The 20594-nt window shown below is 31.6% G+C and overlaps 1 protein-coding gene across 1 annotated transcript in view; it reads right to left on the reverse strand.

The window, feature by feature from the left end:
* Positions 1–14869: 14869 nt before the first annotated feature.
* The window catches only part of LOC139528858 (uncharacterized), a 34503-nt gene continuing 28778 nt past the window's right edge, over positions 14870–20594 (reverse strand). Inside the window, exon 7 of the mRNA XM_071325072.1 lies at positions 14870–19448. Within this exon, the coding sequence (XP_071181173.1) occupies positions 15166–19448 (4283 nt within the window). The 3' untranslated portion in view covers positions 14870–15165. The remainder of the gene's footprint in view (positions 19449–20594) is intronic.

Consider the following 20594-nt stretch of genomic DNA (forward strand, 5'->3'; position numbering starts at 1 on the left):
CGCCTGGCGTATAAACATATAAGCCTGTTACATTTGATATTACTATTAACTAATCAGATGGGTACAAATAAAAAATACATCTAACATAAATACAGAGTGGACGTGATCAGGTTCTTGTATATCCCAACAACAGAAAGACACTAAGTACTAATCTGAGAGTACTCGCGGTTACTGACAACTACTAGTAGGTCAAAGCTGATAACAAAATCAATACTAATACCAATAAAACAGTATTCCATGATCTAATTACAGTGTTGAATTGGTAACATTGAGCATACTTTGTACGGTACTAGTGTTTAGTCTCTGATGCATGATTTTCTGACCATTAATTGCTATTGGAGTTCAACCAGCTTTCGGTGCTCTCAAATCGTGATTGAAATGAAAATTACCTTTGTTCTACATGTATACCTTACAACAACATCATTTTCATTCACCTACGTACGTTATTTTTTGGCGGCATTTTTTCCAAGGTTATGGTTGCCTTTCTGATATTGTTTCACATCTAAACCCATTGTTTTTGTGAATTTTGTATTTGCAGTGTGTCAAAGATCAAATTGATTTGTTCAGTGTTAGTTCACTTGTTTTTGTTTATATGTCTTTTGATTCAAATAACCCATTACAATTATTAATTTATAGCGCTTCTTTCTATGTTGTGATGGCATACTATTTTTTTCAGGGAAGGATGAAGATCAACGCCTATTGAAACGTTTAAACCCGCTGCATTTGTGTTCACTAGTTCTAAGTCAAGCACACATGTTTAGTAGTTGTCGTTTGTTGGTGGTGTTTATAAGTGTTTCTAATTTCTCATATATCTTTATTGTCCTGTTTAAATTGATCTACACTTTTACACTTGATACAAATCAGAATTAAGAAACTGAATGGGTACATCAATGCCCATGCTACGTCAATATTTCAAGACCAAAATGTTGCTAAACACCTATCCGACCTCCATGATAAATATGTTGTTGTCCCCGCAGACAAAGCCCTAAATAACATCGTTTTTGTGTGTAAAAGTCATTATATTAACTGCTTGATAAACGAATTAGGTATTGACAATTCACTGTGAAACTCAACATATACCCTCACGACACTTACCAAAGAGGAAATCCTGGATAATCATAGGTCTGTTCTTTGTTCCTTTGGAATTTCAACCAAAGATGAAGAACTGGATCTTTCATCACTGTATTGGATACCTAAACTACATAAGTGTCCTTACAAACAACGGTATATTTCTGGGTCTTCCAAGTGCTCCACGAAACCTCTTTCTAAATTATTAACATCTATTTTATCAGCAATCAAAGACGGGCTTCAAAGTTATTGTGAAACTGCATATTCTAGAGGTGGCGTGAATCAGATGCGGATACTTAAAAATTTCAAAGATCTTTTAGAGTACGTACAATCTAACTCTCTTTCATCTTGTAACAGTATTAAAACATTTGACTTTTCTACTCTTTACACAAGTGTTCAACATTCCAAACTAAAAGACAAATTGAAAGAGTTGGTATTGCTTAGCTTCATAAAAAAGAATGGCCAACGTAGATACACGTATCTTGTCTTAGCAAAGAATAAATTCTACTTTGTAAAGAATCACTCTAATTCAAACAAAAAATTCTCTGAAACTGATATTATCAAGATGCTTGATTTTTTGATTGACAACATATTTGTTACTTTCGGAGGACGTGTTTTTCAACAGACTGTCGGCATTCTAATGGGAACAAACTGTGACCCTCTACTTGCCGACTTATTTCTAAAATTGAGAATGGAAATGGGGAATGTGTCAAAGAGACAACAACCCGACCAAATAAAAAACAACAGCAGAGGGTCACCAACAGGTCTTCAATGTAGCGAGAAATTCCCGCACCCGGAGGCGTCCCTCAGCTGGCCCATAAACAAATATATACTAGTCCAGTGATAATGAATTTCTCTATTTTTATGAGGCTGACTTCATGCAGGAACTTCTTAGGAAGAAAGATAAGAAGTAAGCAATATCCTTTAACTCTACTTTCCACTATATAGATGATGTTCTTTCATTAAATAATTCAAAATTTGGTAACTATGTGGAACGCATCTATCCCATTGAACTAGAGATAAAGGATACTACAGATACAGTTAAGTCGGCTTCATATCTTGACTTACATCTAGAAATTGACAATGAGGGTCGGTTGAAAACAAAACTTTACGACAAAAGAGATGATTTCAGCTTTCCAATCGTGAACTTTCCATTTCTAAGTAGCAACATTCCAGCAGCACCTGAATACGGGGTATATATCTCCCAATTGATACGATATTCCCGTGCTTGCATTTCCTATCATGATTTTCTTGATAGAGGGTTGCTGCTCACAAGGAAGCTATTATACCAAGAGTTTCAAATGGTGAAGTTGAAATCATCCGTTCGTAAATTTTACGGACGCCATCACGAGTTGGTTGACCGTTATGGAATAACCTTTTCACAACAGATATCGGATATGTTCCTTACGTCGTAACTACAATCCCCTTCCCTTTCAGGAATGTGACCTACCGAATTAGACTATTTACCGGATTTGATATCACATAAGCAACACGACGGGTGCCATATGTGGAGCAGGATCTGCTTACCCTTCCGGAGAACCTGATATCACCCCTAGTTTTTGATGGGGTTCGTGTTGTTTATTCTTTGGTTTTCTATGTTGTGTCATGTGTACTATTGTTTGTTTGTCTTTTTTATTTTTAGCCATGGCGTTGTCAGTTTGTTTTAGATTTATGTGTATGACTGTCCCTTTGGTATCTTTCGTCTCTCTTTTGTAATCATTTGGGCCTTTATAGCTTGCTGTTTGGTGTTTTCCGTGTTTAAGGCCGTACTTTGACTTATAATAATTTACTTTTACAAAGTGTGACTTGGGTGAAGAGATGTCACATCGGCACTAGTACCACATCTTCTTATATCTAATTAGATTTTGGATATCGGATAAGAATTGTTAAATGTCCTGTTCCAAAATTCAAAATTAAATTCTTTAATCACATTCGTTCTGTTTTGGAAATCTGTACTGTGCCAAATCTGTACAATAATAATTTAATAGAGGTCAAAACATGGAAATTAACTGAGCATACTTTCCACGTGCACGGTTATATGCTGAGGATAAAATAGTGACGCTAACTGAGCAATATATGCATACTCATCGGCACTCATAGCACATCTTCTTATATCTATTTACAAGTAGAATATTGAACAATACTAATGTTGATACGGCCCAACTGAAGATACTCTGTACGGTAATGAGTGTAAACATCACGGTGATGTATGAGGACGATACTAAAACTAACTGAACATTATCTGTACGGTTAAAGTGTTTGTGGTGGACAAAACTGACAAGTTCTAAGTATAATCTGCACGGTAATGTATGAGGACAATACTAAAACGAACTAAGTATTCTCTGTACGTTAATAGTGTGTGTGGTGGACAAAACTGACCAGTACTGAGTATAAACATCACGGTGATGTATGAGGACCATACTAAAAACTAACTGAGCATTCTGTGTACGGTTATAGTTTCAAAGGTGGACAAAACTGACCAGTACTAAGTATAATCTTCACGGTAATGTATGAAAATCATACTAAAACAAACTTAGCATTCTCTGTACGGTTATAGTGTTTGTGGTGGACAAAACCGCCAAGTACTGAGTATAAACTTCATGGTAATATATGAGGACCATACTAAAACTAACTTAGCATTCTCTGCATGGTTATAGTGTTTGTGGTGGACAAAACCGCCAAGTACTGAGTATAAACTTCATGGTAATATATGAGGACCATACTAAAACTAACTTAGCATTCTCTGTACGGTTATAGTGTTTGTGGTGGACAAAACCGCCAAGTACTGAGTATAAACTTCATGGTAATATATGAGGACCATACTAAAACTAACTTAGCATTCTCTGTACGGTTATAGTGTTTGTGGTGGACAAAACCGCCAAGTACTGAGTATAAACTTCATGTTAATATATGAGGACCATACTAAAACTAACTTAGCATTCTCTGTACGGTTATAGTGTTTGTGGTGGACAAAACTGACAAGTACTGAGTTTAAACTTAATGGTAATATATGAGGACCATACTAAAACTAACTTAGCATTCTCTGCATGGTTATAGTGTTTGCGGTGGACAAAACCGCCAAGTACTGAGTATAATCTTGACGGTAATGTATGGGGTTATAATTTATGCTGAGGTCCAGTTGAACATATGCTTTAAGGTTTATCCTATAAACGTGTATCAACTTCAAACGTCTATTGAGGATAACCAAAAAAATAACTCATGGATCTACTTTACATATAGTTTATTACAAAAGACATGATAACTTATTTTAACTACTTTTTATTTTGCATGTGTAATGAACGGAGTTCTAAATAGCCTGTATCCCTCATATACCTTATCTGCTGTAAATTCATTATTATTGCGAAAAATGGCACAGGGTTATAATCGCAATAATTTAGACTCGCATTTTAAAATTATATATATGAATAACACTGGATTTTAAAATTGCATTTTAGTCTAAAATAATAAAATCGCAATAATAAATGTCCTATCAATCTTTGTTCATAAAAGGAATACTATTATCTTAATTTCTCTAAGTTCTATTTTCTGTGATAGCTTTGGTAAAGTTGATCATAGGTAAGTGATTCGCCACAATTGTTAATAATGAGCATATACTGATTAAATTTGGTTATTAGTCAAAGTTTTCAATAGACAAGAACATATTTTCAATAAAAGGCTCCGCAGGGGGCAGCTTGATACAACTACAGAAGTCGAGCCCTTACTAGTTGGTGCACGTATTGACACAACATTAAGCTTGTTATAGCTCTGTATTTGGATTGTGATTTAATATTCGGCCAGAATAGGTTTCGGACACATTGAACGAATGTGGTGAAATAACATAAAATTAAAAAAATGGACATTTACCCTTTATAGTCTTATATCTAAAACCTAAATACATATTAAGATTCATCAATTCAAATAATCCTATGAATTTCGTATAAATAAAACAAAGTTTTGACCCTTCGGACCTTAATATGGACCAATTTTAAAACAGGGCCAAATTCAAAATCTTTATTTTCGGCAGATTGAGCATATCAAAGAACCCCTAGATTTGTTTTCTTGAAATCAAGTCAAGTTTAGTATTATACGTTTTGGAAGTCAATGGTCGTATAAAAACTGGATCCAAAATCAAAATTCTTAAATACATTAAGATTCGGCATTTCAAATAACCCATATTATTGAATTTTTAATGAAATCATACGGATTTTAATTAAAAACCCTTTGTGCCATTAATGTGGACCAAGTAAAAACAGCGCCCAAAATCCAAAATCTAAATACACAGGAACTTAGATTCGGCATATTGAAAAACCTCAAAATTCAAGTCTTTGAATTAAACCAAAATTGACATTGGTCGTCAAGAAATAAGCAGTTTATACAAAGCATTGTAATTTCATGTATTTGGACTCTTGTTCATAAACGGTTAGTGTCATAGACTTTTTTGTCTGAAAACCAGAAAATCCTTGTATTTTGCCGCTAATTACTTAACAGTTTGGGCTATAACCCTTAAATCAATCCCGACCTTTCTAAAGATTGAACCCTGTGGTACAATCTCAAAGATATCCATTCACTCAAGCACAACTGTCCACCCTGAAACTATAAAAATGTTTGCTTTTTCGCCCCTCCATCCTAAACAGTAAGGACATTAACCCCAAAAATCAATCCCAATCTTTCAATTGAGTATCAACCTTGTTTTACAATTTTAGAGAGATCCTTACACGTATACACACTTTACTGTATTGGAACCAAATGTCTTGGGACGTCTACGACAACTTCATAACATTATATGACTGCACATATTTTGCCGATGTATAAAAATTAGTATCAGAGGGTATTCTGTTTTACAGATGCATTTTGAAATGAATTAAGAATATAGTATTAACACAAACGCTGCAATTTGACATTGATGCCTTAAAATATAATTGATAACAGTTGCAGTAAATGTACATAAAACAAATTTTAAGAATAAAACAAATGATCTAATACTTTGGTTTTGTCAATAACCTTTTAAACTCAGAATGAACAAGTTATAATTTGCTATTGGTTACAATGGTGGCTTAATAGTTCGCCAAATAATCCGTGTACTCAAAAACAAGTAATAACTCACGAAACATACAACCATTTTACTTGTAATCTTAAATAAAATAAATAAACTCATCATAAACTTATCAAAACTGATTATAAATAAGATAATAAAATTATAAAAGCTGATTATACAGAAAATAATAAAGCAATATTTAAAATAATCAAAACAATAATAGACAATAATTTTTTATTATTATTTGAAGAACAATAAATGTAATTTTATTATTGGAACAGCCAGTATACACATTTTCAGAAATTTAAAAATATGAAAGAATAATATGTAGGAGGACACAAACTCTCCCTCTCACATTCATGTCCAGTGCACATTGGTTATTCAATATTGCAGACATCTCGATAACTTCCCCTCTCAAGATCTTCAATTTTCCAAATTAAAAAGGACATAACTCTAAAATTTGGATGGGGGAACTTAAAAGGGGACATACTCGAAAATGAAAATGCAAATATCAAGATATAAAAGTGCAAAACTCTAGGAGGGTATTTTAAGTGACTGAAATATACACAATTGCTTTTAGGAACTGCAGTAATACACACTTATGTTTTCAAAAAACCCACCTGATGTAGTTGGCATGTGTGAAACATTTTTAACTAAAAACACCAAAGATAATGAATTACAAATACCTGGTTACTTATCTGAAAGAAAAGACAGAACTTCCCAGGGTGGGGGTGGTTTAATTGTTTATTTTTCTGAAAAAATAAAATTTTCAAGACAAAACAACATTGAAATAGGAGGTATTGAAACAATGTGGTTTGAGGTAAAACCAGATTATAAAAAATCATTTTTACTATGTTTTGTGTACAGACCTCCAAAGTCAACAATAGATTGGATTGATGATTTTGAAAAAGAACTAGGAATGGCAGTGACCATTAATTCAGATATTATATTATTGGGGGATTTTAATATGAATTTTAAAGCACCAAGCAAACCTCCTCAAAAATGGTTGAATGTTTTAGAAACATTCAATCTTCAACAATTGATTGTAGATGCTACAAGGGTCACAAAGGATACCAGTACATTGATTGATCATATCTATGTCAGTAATCTAGATAAGGTACAGGAATCACATGTCTGTAAATTAGCAATTAGTGACCATTATCCTATTTGTTTAACAAGGAAAGAAGTTAATAAAGACAAAAAGAATTCACACAGTACAATCACATACAGGAATTTCAAAAAATTTGATCAAAATGAATTTCTTTTAGACCTACAAAGTACACCTTTTTATAAAATTGAATTTGAAGACAACCCTTCTGTTTGTCTCCAATTATTTTATGATATGTTGAACAAAGTTTTAGATAAACATGCTCCTGTTGTTGAAAAGAGAGTTAAAAAGGATAGGCAACCTGATTGGTATAATAGTGAAATTATATATGCTAGGAACATGAGGGATAAATACAATGCACTTGGATTGTGGAGTGAATATAGATTTTGGAGAAATAAAACTAAACAAATAATAGAGAATTCAAAAAAGAACTATTATAAAAACATGGTAAAAGACTCTAAGGACTCAAAATCTTTATGGAAATGCCTTCATAGCTTGAATCCAAAGTTTAAAAAATCCCCACATGAGTTAGCTACAGATGAGAACAATACAACAACAAATGATAAAAAATCTATAGCAGATACTTTTAATACCTTTTTTACTTCCTGTGCTGAAGAACTAAGAGAGCAAAGGGACATTACATCTATTGACAAGGCAGATTTCAATAATCTAAGCAAATTTATTAAAAATCAATTAAAACAACAAAAACATGAGAAATTTACCATACCACCAATAAAGATAAATGAGCTATTTGATGAGTTAATTAAACTTGATGTAAATAAATCATCAGGAACTGATAATATTGGACCGCAAATCCTTAAAATAAGTGCTCCATGTATTGCCTCTCCTCTCACATATATATTCAACAGAATGATAGATACTGGTATCTACCCCTCATTACTGAAAAATGCTAAGGTAACACCAGTTTACAAAGATGGTGATAAGGTTTTAGCAACAAATTACAGGCCAATTTCTGTACTTCCATCTTTATCAAAAGTATTAGAAAGGCATGTCTCAAATAACATGTATAAGTACTTGTCTAAATTTAAACTTTTACATCCTACACAATCAGGTTTTAGGCCACATCATTCTTGTCAAACTGCACTTATTGATATCATTGACAAATGGCTGAAAGAAATGAATGATGGTAATCTTAACTTAGCAATACTGTTAGACTTTAAAAAGGCATTTGATCTTGTAGATCATGACATTCTTTGCTTAAAGCTTGCTATTTATGGATTCAGTGAGTCTGCAGTAGGTTTTTTCAGGTCATACCTAAGTAATAGAACACAGCAAGTAAACATTTGCAATGTTAATTCTGATAAAAAAGATGTGAAATTTGGTGTCCCCCAAGGATCTATTCTAGGTCCTCTATTATTTGTCTTATTTATAAATGACCTTCCCCTGTGCATTAAAAATTGTAAAACAGACTTGTATGCTGATGATACTACTCTTCATAAATCAGGGAAAAGTATAGAAAATTTACATGATGATGTTCAAGAAGATTTATGCAAAGTTGAAGAATGGTGCAAAATGAATAATATGTTCATCAATACCAAAAAAACTAAATGTTTGGTTACTGGAACAAGTCAGAAGTTATCAACCCAATCTTTTCAACCAAATTTAGTAATAAGTTCAGAAACACTACAAAATTCATCATGTGAGAAATTATTAGGTGTTAAAATTGACAGCACACTTAGCTGGAAAAACCAAATTGATCAAATTTGTGCTAGCATTTCATCAAGAATATACCTTCTTTCTAAATTAAAGAAATTTTTAGATATTAATGCCAGGAAAGCATATTATAATGGGTATATTCTGCCTCTCATCGATTACTGCTGTATTATTTGGGGAGAATGTAAAAATGAAGGGATAGTAAGAATATTAAAACTTCAAAAAAGAGCAGCAAGATTAATTCTTGATGCAGACCCATTATCCCCATCAGCCCCCTTATTTAAAAAACTTGGTTGGATGACAGTAGAAAACAGAATCAAATACCATAAATATTTATTGCTATTTAAATGTATGCGGAAAGAAGCACCACAGTACCTAATTCAAAAGTTTCAACTTATATCTGTAAATAATCCTTATGCTTTAAGGGGTGTTACTCAAGGTAATTTGATAGTTCCAAAGCCAAAAACTGAACTGTTTAAAAAATCTTTTGCTTATTCTGGATCAGTTTTATGGAACGGACTACCTTATGAAATGCGTAAAGTGCAAAACACTTATTCTTTTAAACAAATTATAAAACAATACTTGAGACAGTCCCAATATTCAGTCTGAAATGATTGCAACTACATTGTATTACTCTTAGAATGTATGATTTTAATGATTTGTATATACTAGGTCTATTTACTACATATTTAACTGTTTTATATCTTTTAATCATGGTACATGTACACTGAACTATTATGTCTATACAATTGTGTTTATATGTTGTATGATTGCTTTTTTCTTTTATTATTACCATTTTGTTTTTACTTGTATTGCATACATGTATATGAGGGCCTCAGGGAAGATTAGTGATTGTAACTAACTGTGTTTACCCTCTTTAAATAAAGAATTTATTATTATTATTATTATTATTAATACTACAATATTTGCTAATTGTAGAGTAAGAGAAATGTTATATTTTACTTCAATTTTTAATTGTTTTAACGGAAATTGGTTCTGTATCCAGCCTGTCGAAGTTAAAAAATGAAATTTATAATACAATAATCAGCATGTCATTTTTGTCCAATGTTTAAAAATTCATAGTTAGTTTTGCATTTACAGTATGCACTTATATTCCAAGTTTAAACATGATATTTACAACATAACAGTTATTACTGAACAAAGTTTAACCAGGAAATTTACAATATAATGGTTAATATGGTTAATACTGGTCCAAGTTTAAACATGATATTTGAAATATAAAGATTATTACCGAGTTAAGTTTGAACTTAAATATATGATGATGTCTGGAAAAAAATTATCTGGAACTAAGTTATTGTAAATAGCCAACAACAGAATGAACATGATATTAGGTCACAATGGCAGGCGTAAAAATTGTACCAATTATCTAGCTAACATAAAAACAAGTTAACTTTCGTTCTATGTAGAACTTGTCCTCAACGTTACTTATACAAACCATTGATATAAATTACTCTTTTAAAAATAATTGATCATTACTGATTTTAAGACTAGTTCAAGATATTGCTGAAATTAACCATTAATATCCAAATCACAAAAATTGGCATGTACACATGAGAACAGTAACAATAAAATCATCCATATTATAAACATTTCCTAGGGAAACCATTTGTTTATTATTGAACTTGTCCACGACATTGCTGATTTCAACCTATGATATGAGTTTCATATAATTTGACAACAATTGAACACATGAGAGAACTGACAAAACCAGACCAATGAATGCCCGGTATTTCTAATTCTCCCATAACGTGTAAGGCGAGGAAAATGAATTTAAAATTCGTTCACATAGCAGAAAATGGATAATTGTGCTATAACTATCATAATGACACTACATAATAGGTAAATGTAAGTATTCAACTTTTTTAGAAATTTGAAAAGATGCATTTAAGTGACAGTTTAATCATTACATAAATTTTGAAAACATTTAAACAACAATGTACTATTATAAAGTTTATTCATCACTGGCGTTAACCATACATACACTAATAAAGTTATTAAATTCTTTAATCAACAGTACAGAAAAATGTAAAATATCAAAAGCTTAATTTCTGACTCCAAGAAAAATTGAAATCAGAAAGTTCCTTCAGAACATACATACATATTTCCCCCTTAATGAGTACACACATTGAAGCATTTCTAAGAAAAAGACCTTGACAAATTGCAATAAACCCCAAGTATGCCAAATACTGTTTGCTTAAATCTGTATATGGTTTATTTCCATTGCTGGAATGCTAGATATTGACATGTATCCCACATCTGTTATCATGTTAATCTATATTCATTCAACATTTTTAAAACTTAACTAGAACAGAACAAATCATAGTGTGAAAACAACGTTTATAATTCAATACTTATTTCTGAACCAAGTTTTAACATGATTTTAACAATACAATGATTATAACCAATGTATGTTTGAACATGATATTAACAATACAATGATAATATATGTTCGATGATTGAAACTCATATTAACAATACATTGATGATAACTGATCAATGTTTGAACATAAAATTAATAATACACTGATGATACATTGTAACTGATTGATGATTGAACATAAAATTATCAATACAATGATTATCACTGATCAATGATGGAACATGAAATTCAAAAACTTTATGAAACACTGATCAATGTTTGAACATGTTATTTACAATACTATGATTATCACTGATCAATGTTTGAACATGCTATTTACAGTACTATGATTATGACTTATTGATGATTGAACATGATATTTACAATACTATGATTATCACTGATCAATGTTTGAACATGTTATTTACAATACTATGATTATCACTGATCAATTTTTGAACATGTTATTTACAATACTATGATTATAACTGATCAATGTTGGAACATGTTATTTACAATACTATGATTATCACAGATCAATGTTTGAACATGTTATTAACAATACTATGATTATAACTGATCAATGTTCGAACATGTTATTTACAGTACTATGATTATAACTTATTGATGATTGAACATGATATTTACAATACTATTATCACTGATCAAAGTTTGAACATGTTATTTACAATACTATGATTATAACTTATTGATGATTGAACATGATATTTACAATACTATGATTATCACTGATCAATGTTTGAACATGTTATTTACAGTACAATGATTATAACTTATTGATGATTGAACATGATATTAAAAATACAATGATTATCACTGATCTGTTTTTGAACATGATATTTACAATACCATGATTATATCTGATCTTTGTTTGAACATGATATTTAAAATACAATGATTATCACTGATCACTTTTTGAACATGATATTAACAACACAAAGATTATAACTGATCTTTACAATACTATGATGAACACTGATCTTTGTTTGAAAATGATATATACAATACAATGATTATAACTGATAAATGTTGAAACATGATTCTACAATACTATGATTATCTCTGATCAATGTTGGGACAGGAAATTTAAGATACAATGATCATTACTAAAACAATTTTAAACATAATATTTACAATACACTGATTATAACTGATCAAAGTTTGAACATCCTATTTACAATTAAATGATTAATAATGATTTTTACGGATTATAAAATTTGAACATCTTATTTACAATAAAAGATCATTACTGATTAAAGATTAAACATATTTATATATATGGTTATCATTGATCAAAGTTTGAACATCATATTGACAATACACTGATTATAACTGATCACAGTTCGAACATTATATTTACAACAAGAGCGCATACGCTGAAATTTCTCGCCTGCTTCACCTAATGTGTATATATGCTTATTGAAAAACAAATCAAAACGGAAAACAGCTGCGCCATACGCGCATGATATGCCCGTCCCTTTTTCAAAGAATAAAGTTCCAACAATTTCTCGATGACTTTTCAGAAATTCACAAACAACTGAAAGGAGGTCATCGTTATAATAGATATCTATAAGTCACCAGTTTCATGATAACTGCTCTGAAAACGGTAAAATCACCCCTTTTTATGATTAAAATCTATGAAACGTAAAATCTAAAACTTATAAAAATCGAATAGGATCTTACGTCAATAGATAAAAACAATTCATAATAGTTTCTTGCAAATTGGTGAAAGTGTTTTTGAGTTATTGTCCAAAAAAAAAGAAAACCACTCTTTTTATGTGAATAAACATTACCATAAAAGTTTATGATAACATTTTTTTATAAAACGAAAGGGAACTCATGCCAATAGATTTAAACAATTCATCAAAGTTACAAGCGAATTGGTTAAAGTGTTTTTGAGTTATTGTCCAACATTTTGACGACAGACAGGCAGATAGACGGACGGACAAAAGTATACCATAATATGTCCCGTAAACAGGCGATTACAAACTGAATATAGACTACATACATTGAACCATTAAAATAAGACCGGGTCATATGATACATGCAAGAATCACATGTACACCTTACAATCATTCTATACACCAAACATAGTTGACCTCATATTTGAGAAACTTACCTAATCACATAACTTTAACCTTTATCACTGATCTATGCAATGAGGTTGAGGTCAGGGGAACTCTGTCGGACGGACATAAAGACACTGCAAGGAACCCATATACCAAATAATTATCTTCCTAATCAATAATTTTGAAATTCATATGACCAGAAAACCAAAAAGTATTTTTCATTCAGTACTTAAACCATGAAAATAAGGTCAATGACAAATATTTGCAATTCTGATTGACAGAAACTTGTCACATAAGGAATCTTCATTCAAGATATGAAGTTTCCAGGTCTCCTACCTTTTCAAATTTAAGCTTTATAAATAAAAGTGTACACTACCCCAGCCAGTAATACCTTTGTCTCGCATACCGCTACTTTCATCCCAGGCAAGTCAATAAAAATGATTATTGTATAGCAATATAAATATTTCCCATAGAAAGTAACCAAAAGTTAGCGTGCAATAAATTCCAATATTGCACTAGTGCAATAAATCTTCAAAATTCATGACGTAATCAACGTCAAAATTTCAGTTTAAATCAATTTGTACTTTCAAATATTATATTGCTATACAATAAAAGGGTTATTGCATGAATATTATTAGTTACATAGTGTGCTAGTGACCTAATACGGTATATATGGGGTCAGTAAATTCCATATGGGGTGAGAGCGAAGCTCGAATCCCCATATGGAATTTACTGACCCCATATATACCGTATTACGTCACTAGCACACTATGTAACGAATTTATCTTACCGACTATCTTAACGTGTGAAATTAAGACTAGTGATTCTCAAAACGAGCAGGTCTTCAATACTGTTAGCGCTAAGAAAATACTTCTATTAATCCTACAAAAACAGATGCCAACAATAACGACTTGTAAGGTTTAAATGTGTTTTATGAATTTGTTTCAATCTTAATCATCAATTTCTTCGTCAGTTGGAACTTTTAAGATTTTTTCTCAGTACCGTTTTGTTTTTTACAAAGGGACATAACACCATTACTAACCGTGTATGAAATAAGCCCCGCCCCCTTCTTACCTAATAAAGAATATAAAAGGACGTAACTCCACTACTAACCGTGTATGAGATAAGCCCCGCCTCCCTACTAACCTAATATCAAATATACACGGTTTGCACGCGGACGCTTTTAACCAATCATATTCCTGGAAATGTATAGGAGATAAGATAATGGGGAATATTGTCCCTCGTAGAACATATATTGCACTCACAAGCTTGTGCAATATAAAATTCTACTCGGGACAATATTCCCCAATATTCATGCATAAACCCTATATTATTACAATGAAATTAACAATACTATAATTATGTATACGTATCTAAGTTTGAACATGATATTTACAATACAATGATTATTACATATCCAATTTTGAACATGATATTAACAATAACATGGTACAACACTAATTCATGTTTAAAGAAATGTATTTTCAATACTATGATTGTCATCAATCCATGTATGATTATAGTAATAACTATACCACTCTATTTAATGCGACCTAAAACATTATATTTAAATGCAGTGATGCTTCTTTATCAATGTTTTTTTTACATTAAATAAAATGGTTTTTGTAATTCATTAATGGACATTTTATTTATGTTTGCTCTTCTATTTCCGAATTCATTTTTTTCATTGCCGATGGAAAATCATCATAATCAATATTGCTGTTTGAGTCATCATTGTCTTGTGAGTTTTCTAAACAAGATTGCACATCATATAAATGCTGTCTATGTTGGTTTATATTTTCTTCAGTATTTACAATTTGTTGCCTGATTTAGGTATTCTCTGATTTATTTTCTTGATGTATAGTAACCAGATTTTCAAGCCATCATCTGAATCTGTATCGAATGCATCATCCGAATCTGATTCAGATGTGTTTGATTGTGACTCTGGTGTAATGGTCTTTAAAACCGTCTCTATTTCAAACTTGTTTATATCCTGAATGTAGTGCCACATTATGGCTACACATTGCAATTGCTTTTGGTCCCGGTTGTGATACCCAGAATGTATTATTTCACAAGCTTCAACAAATGCTGATTTGATATCCAGTTTTTTATGTTCAACATTGGCTAAAATCCACTGCACTAATCTAATATGTCCATTTCTACCAGCTAGATTCATGAGATTCTTCATGTCAATGTTCCCATCATATCCTGCCTGTAGAAAATAAAGTATTAGATCAAAGTTATTCTTGCATAATAATTCCTTCAAAACTAATGATAAACTAGATGTTTTATCTTGTAATTTTTGAAATAGAAAATCAACAACACACAGACTTTCTCCAAAATTCCATTTCCACTTTGGATCACTTGCTAAACAAGCCTTTACGAATGCGTCTTCTACTTCAAGCTGTTCGTTATCTAATTTATGAAATATATACTTTACATGATTGATTTTACTCTGCTGACAACACGTTATCAAAACTAAATTGATTGGAATTCTGTCAATTGGAAGATTCAGCAGAATCCATGTCATTACATCATTACTGATTTTTTCATCCTGACAAGCTGTACTAACTAGTGTTCTTATATCAATGGAATCATGGTTTACCTCTTTCCACAACAGATTCAAACAAGCGACTGTTGGATGGTCATTTAAACATTTTGGTTCTTCATCATGTTGATTACTTAGATTGAAACTATAGAAGTAATGAGGACTTGTACTGAATATATGGTTCATTGCTTGATTCATGTCCAAACAATAGAAATATTTTCTAAGCAGCCTTACTGTTCCAATCTCCGCATCTGAACAGGCTTTGTTCAAAATCTTTTGTTTATCAAAAGAACAACAGTTTTCATTTTCCAGAAACCAATTCACAATATCATAATATTTCTGTTTAAGAGATATCTTAATCATTACTTTCATATCTTCCATGTCTTCTGTATTTAGGCTTCTGACTTTATTCTCTAATATAAAAACAAGTAAATTAGTTAACTCATCTCTCATATTTTTATCAACATATACTAATTTTAACACGCCTGATATAATATCCAAGCGTTTTATTTGAAAAGTTGCAAGAATCCAACGTAGCATGCCTATCCATTGTTCATATATCATTTCATTACTGAGATCAAACTTTTTACCACATGTTAACAAGAACAATTTCCCTCCATCTATATCTAATGTTGTTTGCTCAAAAGCCTGAACTACACGCTTAGATACATCAATGCTGCAATCTTCACATGCTGACATTAAAAGTCTCCTTGCATCAATAGATACATGTGGATGACATTTTTCATGAATCCACATCAATAACTCGAAGCATTTACTTTCATACGCTGTATTTACTATTTCCTCCATGTCCAACTCTTCCTTATCATCCGTACCATTCCAGATAGTGCTTACTATTTGTAATATTTTAGTTGAACATCTAACAGTAAAGTGTTCTGAAACTGATTTTAAAACTTCCATTTTATTTAATCTTGCTATGCCTGTCTTATTCATTATGTCTTCTAATATTTCAAACTGGCCTCTCTTTAATGCAGAACTTGTAATGAAATCCACATCAAAGAAAGTTAAATCAATGTTCTGAACAAACCATTCTACAATTTTGAACTGTGAAGAATCACATGCCTGTTGACATGCAGCTTTTAAATCAAAATGTTCAAATCCAAACTTTCCATGGATGTATTTTACGATTTTTAACTTTTCCAACTCAATATATGGTATACGATTAAATGCATGCAAAGAGTAGCTCCCACCTCTATCTTTACATGCTGACAGAAGAGCTGATTGAAGATCCTCAAATGGTATGTGCAGGCTGTTTTCTATTATCAAATTTACAACATGGAAGTGTCCATTAATACAAGCCAGAGACAAGAGCTTTGCATTATTTAAACACACAGGAAGGAAAGCATCAAACACACAATCAGGAACTTCATGTTTCTGAAAGACTGAAATAACAACAGGATTCAGTTCTTTGGAAGTACAGTCAATTTGTGTAAGAAGAAAATCAATAAATTCTTGAAGATAGTTGGGTTGAAAACCTAAAAAACTGTCATTAACTCCTTCTATCATTGTTTTAAGACACAACAAAGGATCAATTGATTTACATCTGGATGCAGATTCAAGATACTCTACTGTATTAAACATCTGGTACTTGCAAGCAGTATCAAGTAATGCCTGGTCTGCAAATCTTTCTGTCATCCATTTAAGTGGCTTATAAGATAAATTGTGTTGTTCATGCTTTTTTACCCAATACTTTCTATAAATCATTCCCAAAAATAAGTTGACATCAAATGGAGTCTCCTTGTATTTTGAAAGTAAGCACTTCAACACAGGTACATTAAATTCTTTATATGCATTCCATATACATAATGTAAGAAAAATACAAATTGGTTCACTATCATACTCCATTTTGAACCTTTCAATCGGTAGTTCTATTTCAGTAAGATTAACACACTGGTCGAGTAAAACAGGTATTTTGTTTTCTTCTAATATCTCCAATGTAGCTTTTACACTTCTTAAATCTTTAGTGGAGGCACAAATCTCATATAAAGACTGAATTAATGCTCTTTTCATGATTTCAATGGAAACATAGTTATTACTGTTTTTGATCACTTGATTAAACATCTTCAGTATAAAGTTATACATCTCAAATTGCCTTTCTGTTTTGGCTACATAAACAAGTAAGTAAGTCAGGAAAACATCCTTGTTGTTCATGAATAAGTAACAGATTTCCATTGCTTGATATCTGGTCATATTTTCAGTATGTTTATCTTTGATATCTTTTTTCTCTAAAGCCTCTAATAAATAAGGTAGTAGGAGACAATAATCTTGTTGGAATATTTCTGTATTAATGAAGTCACGCAAAAAATATTCTGCAGCAATTACAAATCCTCTACTCTCTGCCATGTATATATCTGCTAATCTATTGGCAAATAGTTTATAACTGTTAGCTGGAATGGCTAATACTACCTCTCCCTCTTTTTCTTTGTATGATTCTGGTTTTATCATCTTTAAGCAAAATGACCAGCTGATTAGAGGTATAATCTTGTTTATATTTTCATCATCAATCTTAGCAAAAGATAAGATAACACTCTCCTGTAATATTGGATGATGTAATTTGTAAGACTTTTGGTTGGGAATATTTACTAAGTAACTTCCTTTAAGTTTTTTAACTGCATCTGATATGTGGCATTTTTTCAGTTTTATTGATTCTCCATATATGGCATCAATTATCTTTGGAACCTCTATGACACTAGAGTAATCATCAGGGTTAATGCAGTTTTCATTTATAGCTGTATAGACCATAACTGCATACTGTATCATAACCTTCCTATCATCTTCACCTTTTTCTCTTATTTCAATCATTTCATCTAATATAGTATCTGTTGGTCTGTCAAAAAATTGGCTTCCAAGCTTGAAATATTTGTCATTATGGACAAACTGGTACACTACTAGAGGAAATCCTTTTACTGGATTCTCTCCTGTAATTTTTGAAACTTGGTCAGTTTTTAAAATTGGATCATGATGATGGTTTACAAACCCTGTACTTTTTATATACTCTAATTGCCGAAAGGTTTTCATGTACTTTTTAAGAATAGTCTTCTTCTCTTTCTTGGTTAGCTCATACTTGTCTGAACTTAAATCAATAAAGTCAAACTTGAATAATCTATGATTATCAAACAGCTCTTGGCATTGTCTTTTGACTGTATCTCTTATTGTTATGACAACTTGAATGTTTCCTTTACATACATATGCATGTACCATGTCTAGAATTGGTGCATCTTTTTCCCTATTATAAATACAATTTGTTTCACCGAAGATGTCATCAAGTAAAACTACGACATTATCTTCTCTACTGACCATTCTATCCCATTCCTCCAATGTATTTAGCTTGATACTTTCAATGGACTTATTTTCAGTACAATACATTTGTAAGACATGGCGACCAATCCGACTTTTTCCAGTACCTGCATGTCCCGTTATCAACAAGACTCCATTCTGTTTCAGCAGTAACAAACCATCTGTCACTGCCTTAGTGGTCATAAATGTATCCTCTCTAACATCTTCTTCAATAAGAGCTTTTGTATCAGCTAAAATAGATTTTAAAAGATAGGAAATATAATAGTCATTTATCAATGTGTTATCTTCAACAATAAAGTAAAATTGAGAATGGAAATGGGGAATGTGTCAAAGTGACAACAACCCGACCATGGAGCAGAAAACATCCAAAGGCCACCAATGGGTCAAGTAACACACATAGAAGTACAATTTGACCCTTTTCTAATGAAATATTTTTAATTGTAAAGTAGTAAATTTCTTTAGAAAAACCTGTTCACAATATCATAAAAATCCTAAAAAGCTCAGATTTTTTAAGATCATGATTTGGTTGACTTACTGAATATCTGTTTCATAGATAACTATGGATATGTTCCAATTGTGATAACCACAATCCCATTCTCTTTATCTCAAATTTGATTAACTGCATTAGACTATTGACTAGATTTGTTCCTACATAAGCAACTTGACGGGTCTACATGTGGAGCAGGATATGTACCCTTCTGAAGCAAGATCCCATCCCAGGATATGAGGGTTTTGTGTAGCCCAGTCTTTAGTTTTCTATTTTGTGTTTCCTATGCTATATGTTGTCTTATGGTCCTTTTCTCTTTTTATGCCAATGGGTTGTTAATTTATTTTCCACTTATGATAAAATTGAGAATGGAAATAGAGAATGTGTCAAAGTTACAACAACACTACCAAAGAGCAGATAATACCCGAAGACCACTACTGAGTCTTCAATGCAGCAAGAAAATCCCACACCCAGAGGCGTGCTGCAGCTGGCCTCTAAACAAAAATGTGTACTAGTTCAGTGTATAATGGATGAAATACTAAACTCCAAAATATATATAAAAGAAACTAAAATTCAAAATCATACCAGACTTAAAAAGGTCAGAGGCTCCTGACTTGGGACAGGCTCAAAAATGAGGCTGGCATTAACATGTTTTTTTGAGATCACTTATGAGTTTGAATGTCACTTCAGCATCTTTTTCATCTTTTTTTTGCAATTTTACATAATTCGTAAAATTACCAAAACTGAACCCCCCTTTGACATCTGATAGAAATGTCAAATAATTCCTAGAGTCTAGAAGTTCTATTGTGTGGTTTCAGAGGATTTGTGACGACAAACATGCAATAGTATACTTAAACCAAAATTTTAACGTTAAAGGGACATAATATCT

Source organism: Mytilus edulis, chromosome 6, assembly GCF_963676685.1.
Source record: "Mytilus edulis chromosome 6, xbMytEdul2.2, whole genome shotgun sequence".
NCBI classification, from domain to species: domain Eukaryota; kingdom Metazoa; phylum Mollusca; class Bivalvia; order Mytilida; family Mytilidae; genus Mytilus; species Mytilus edulis.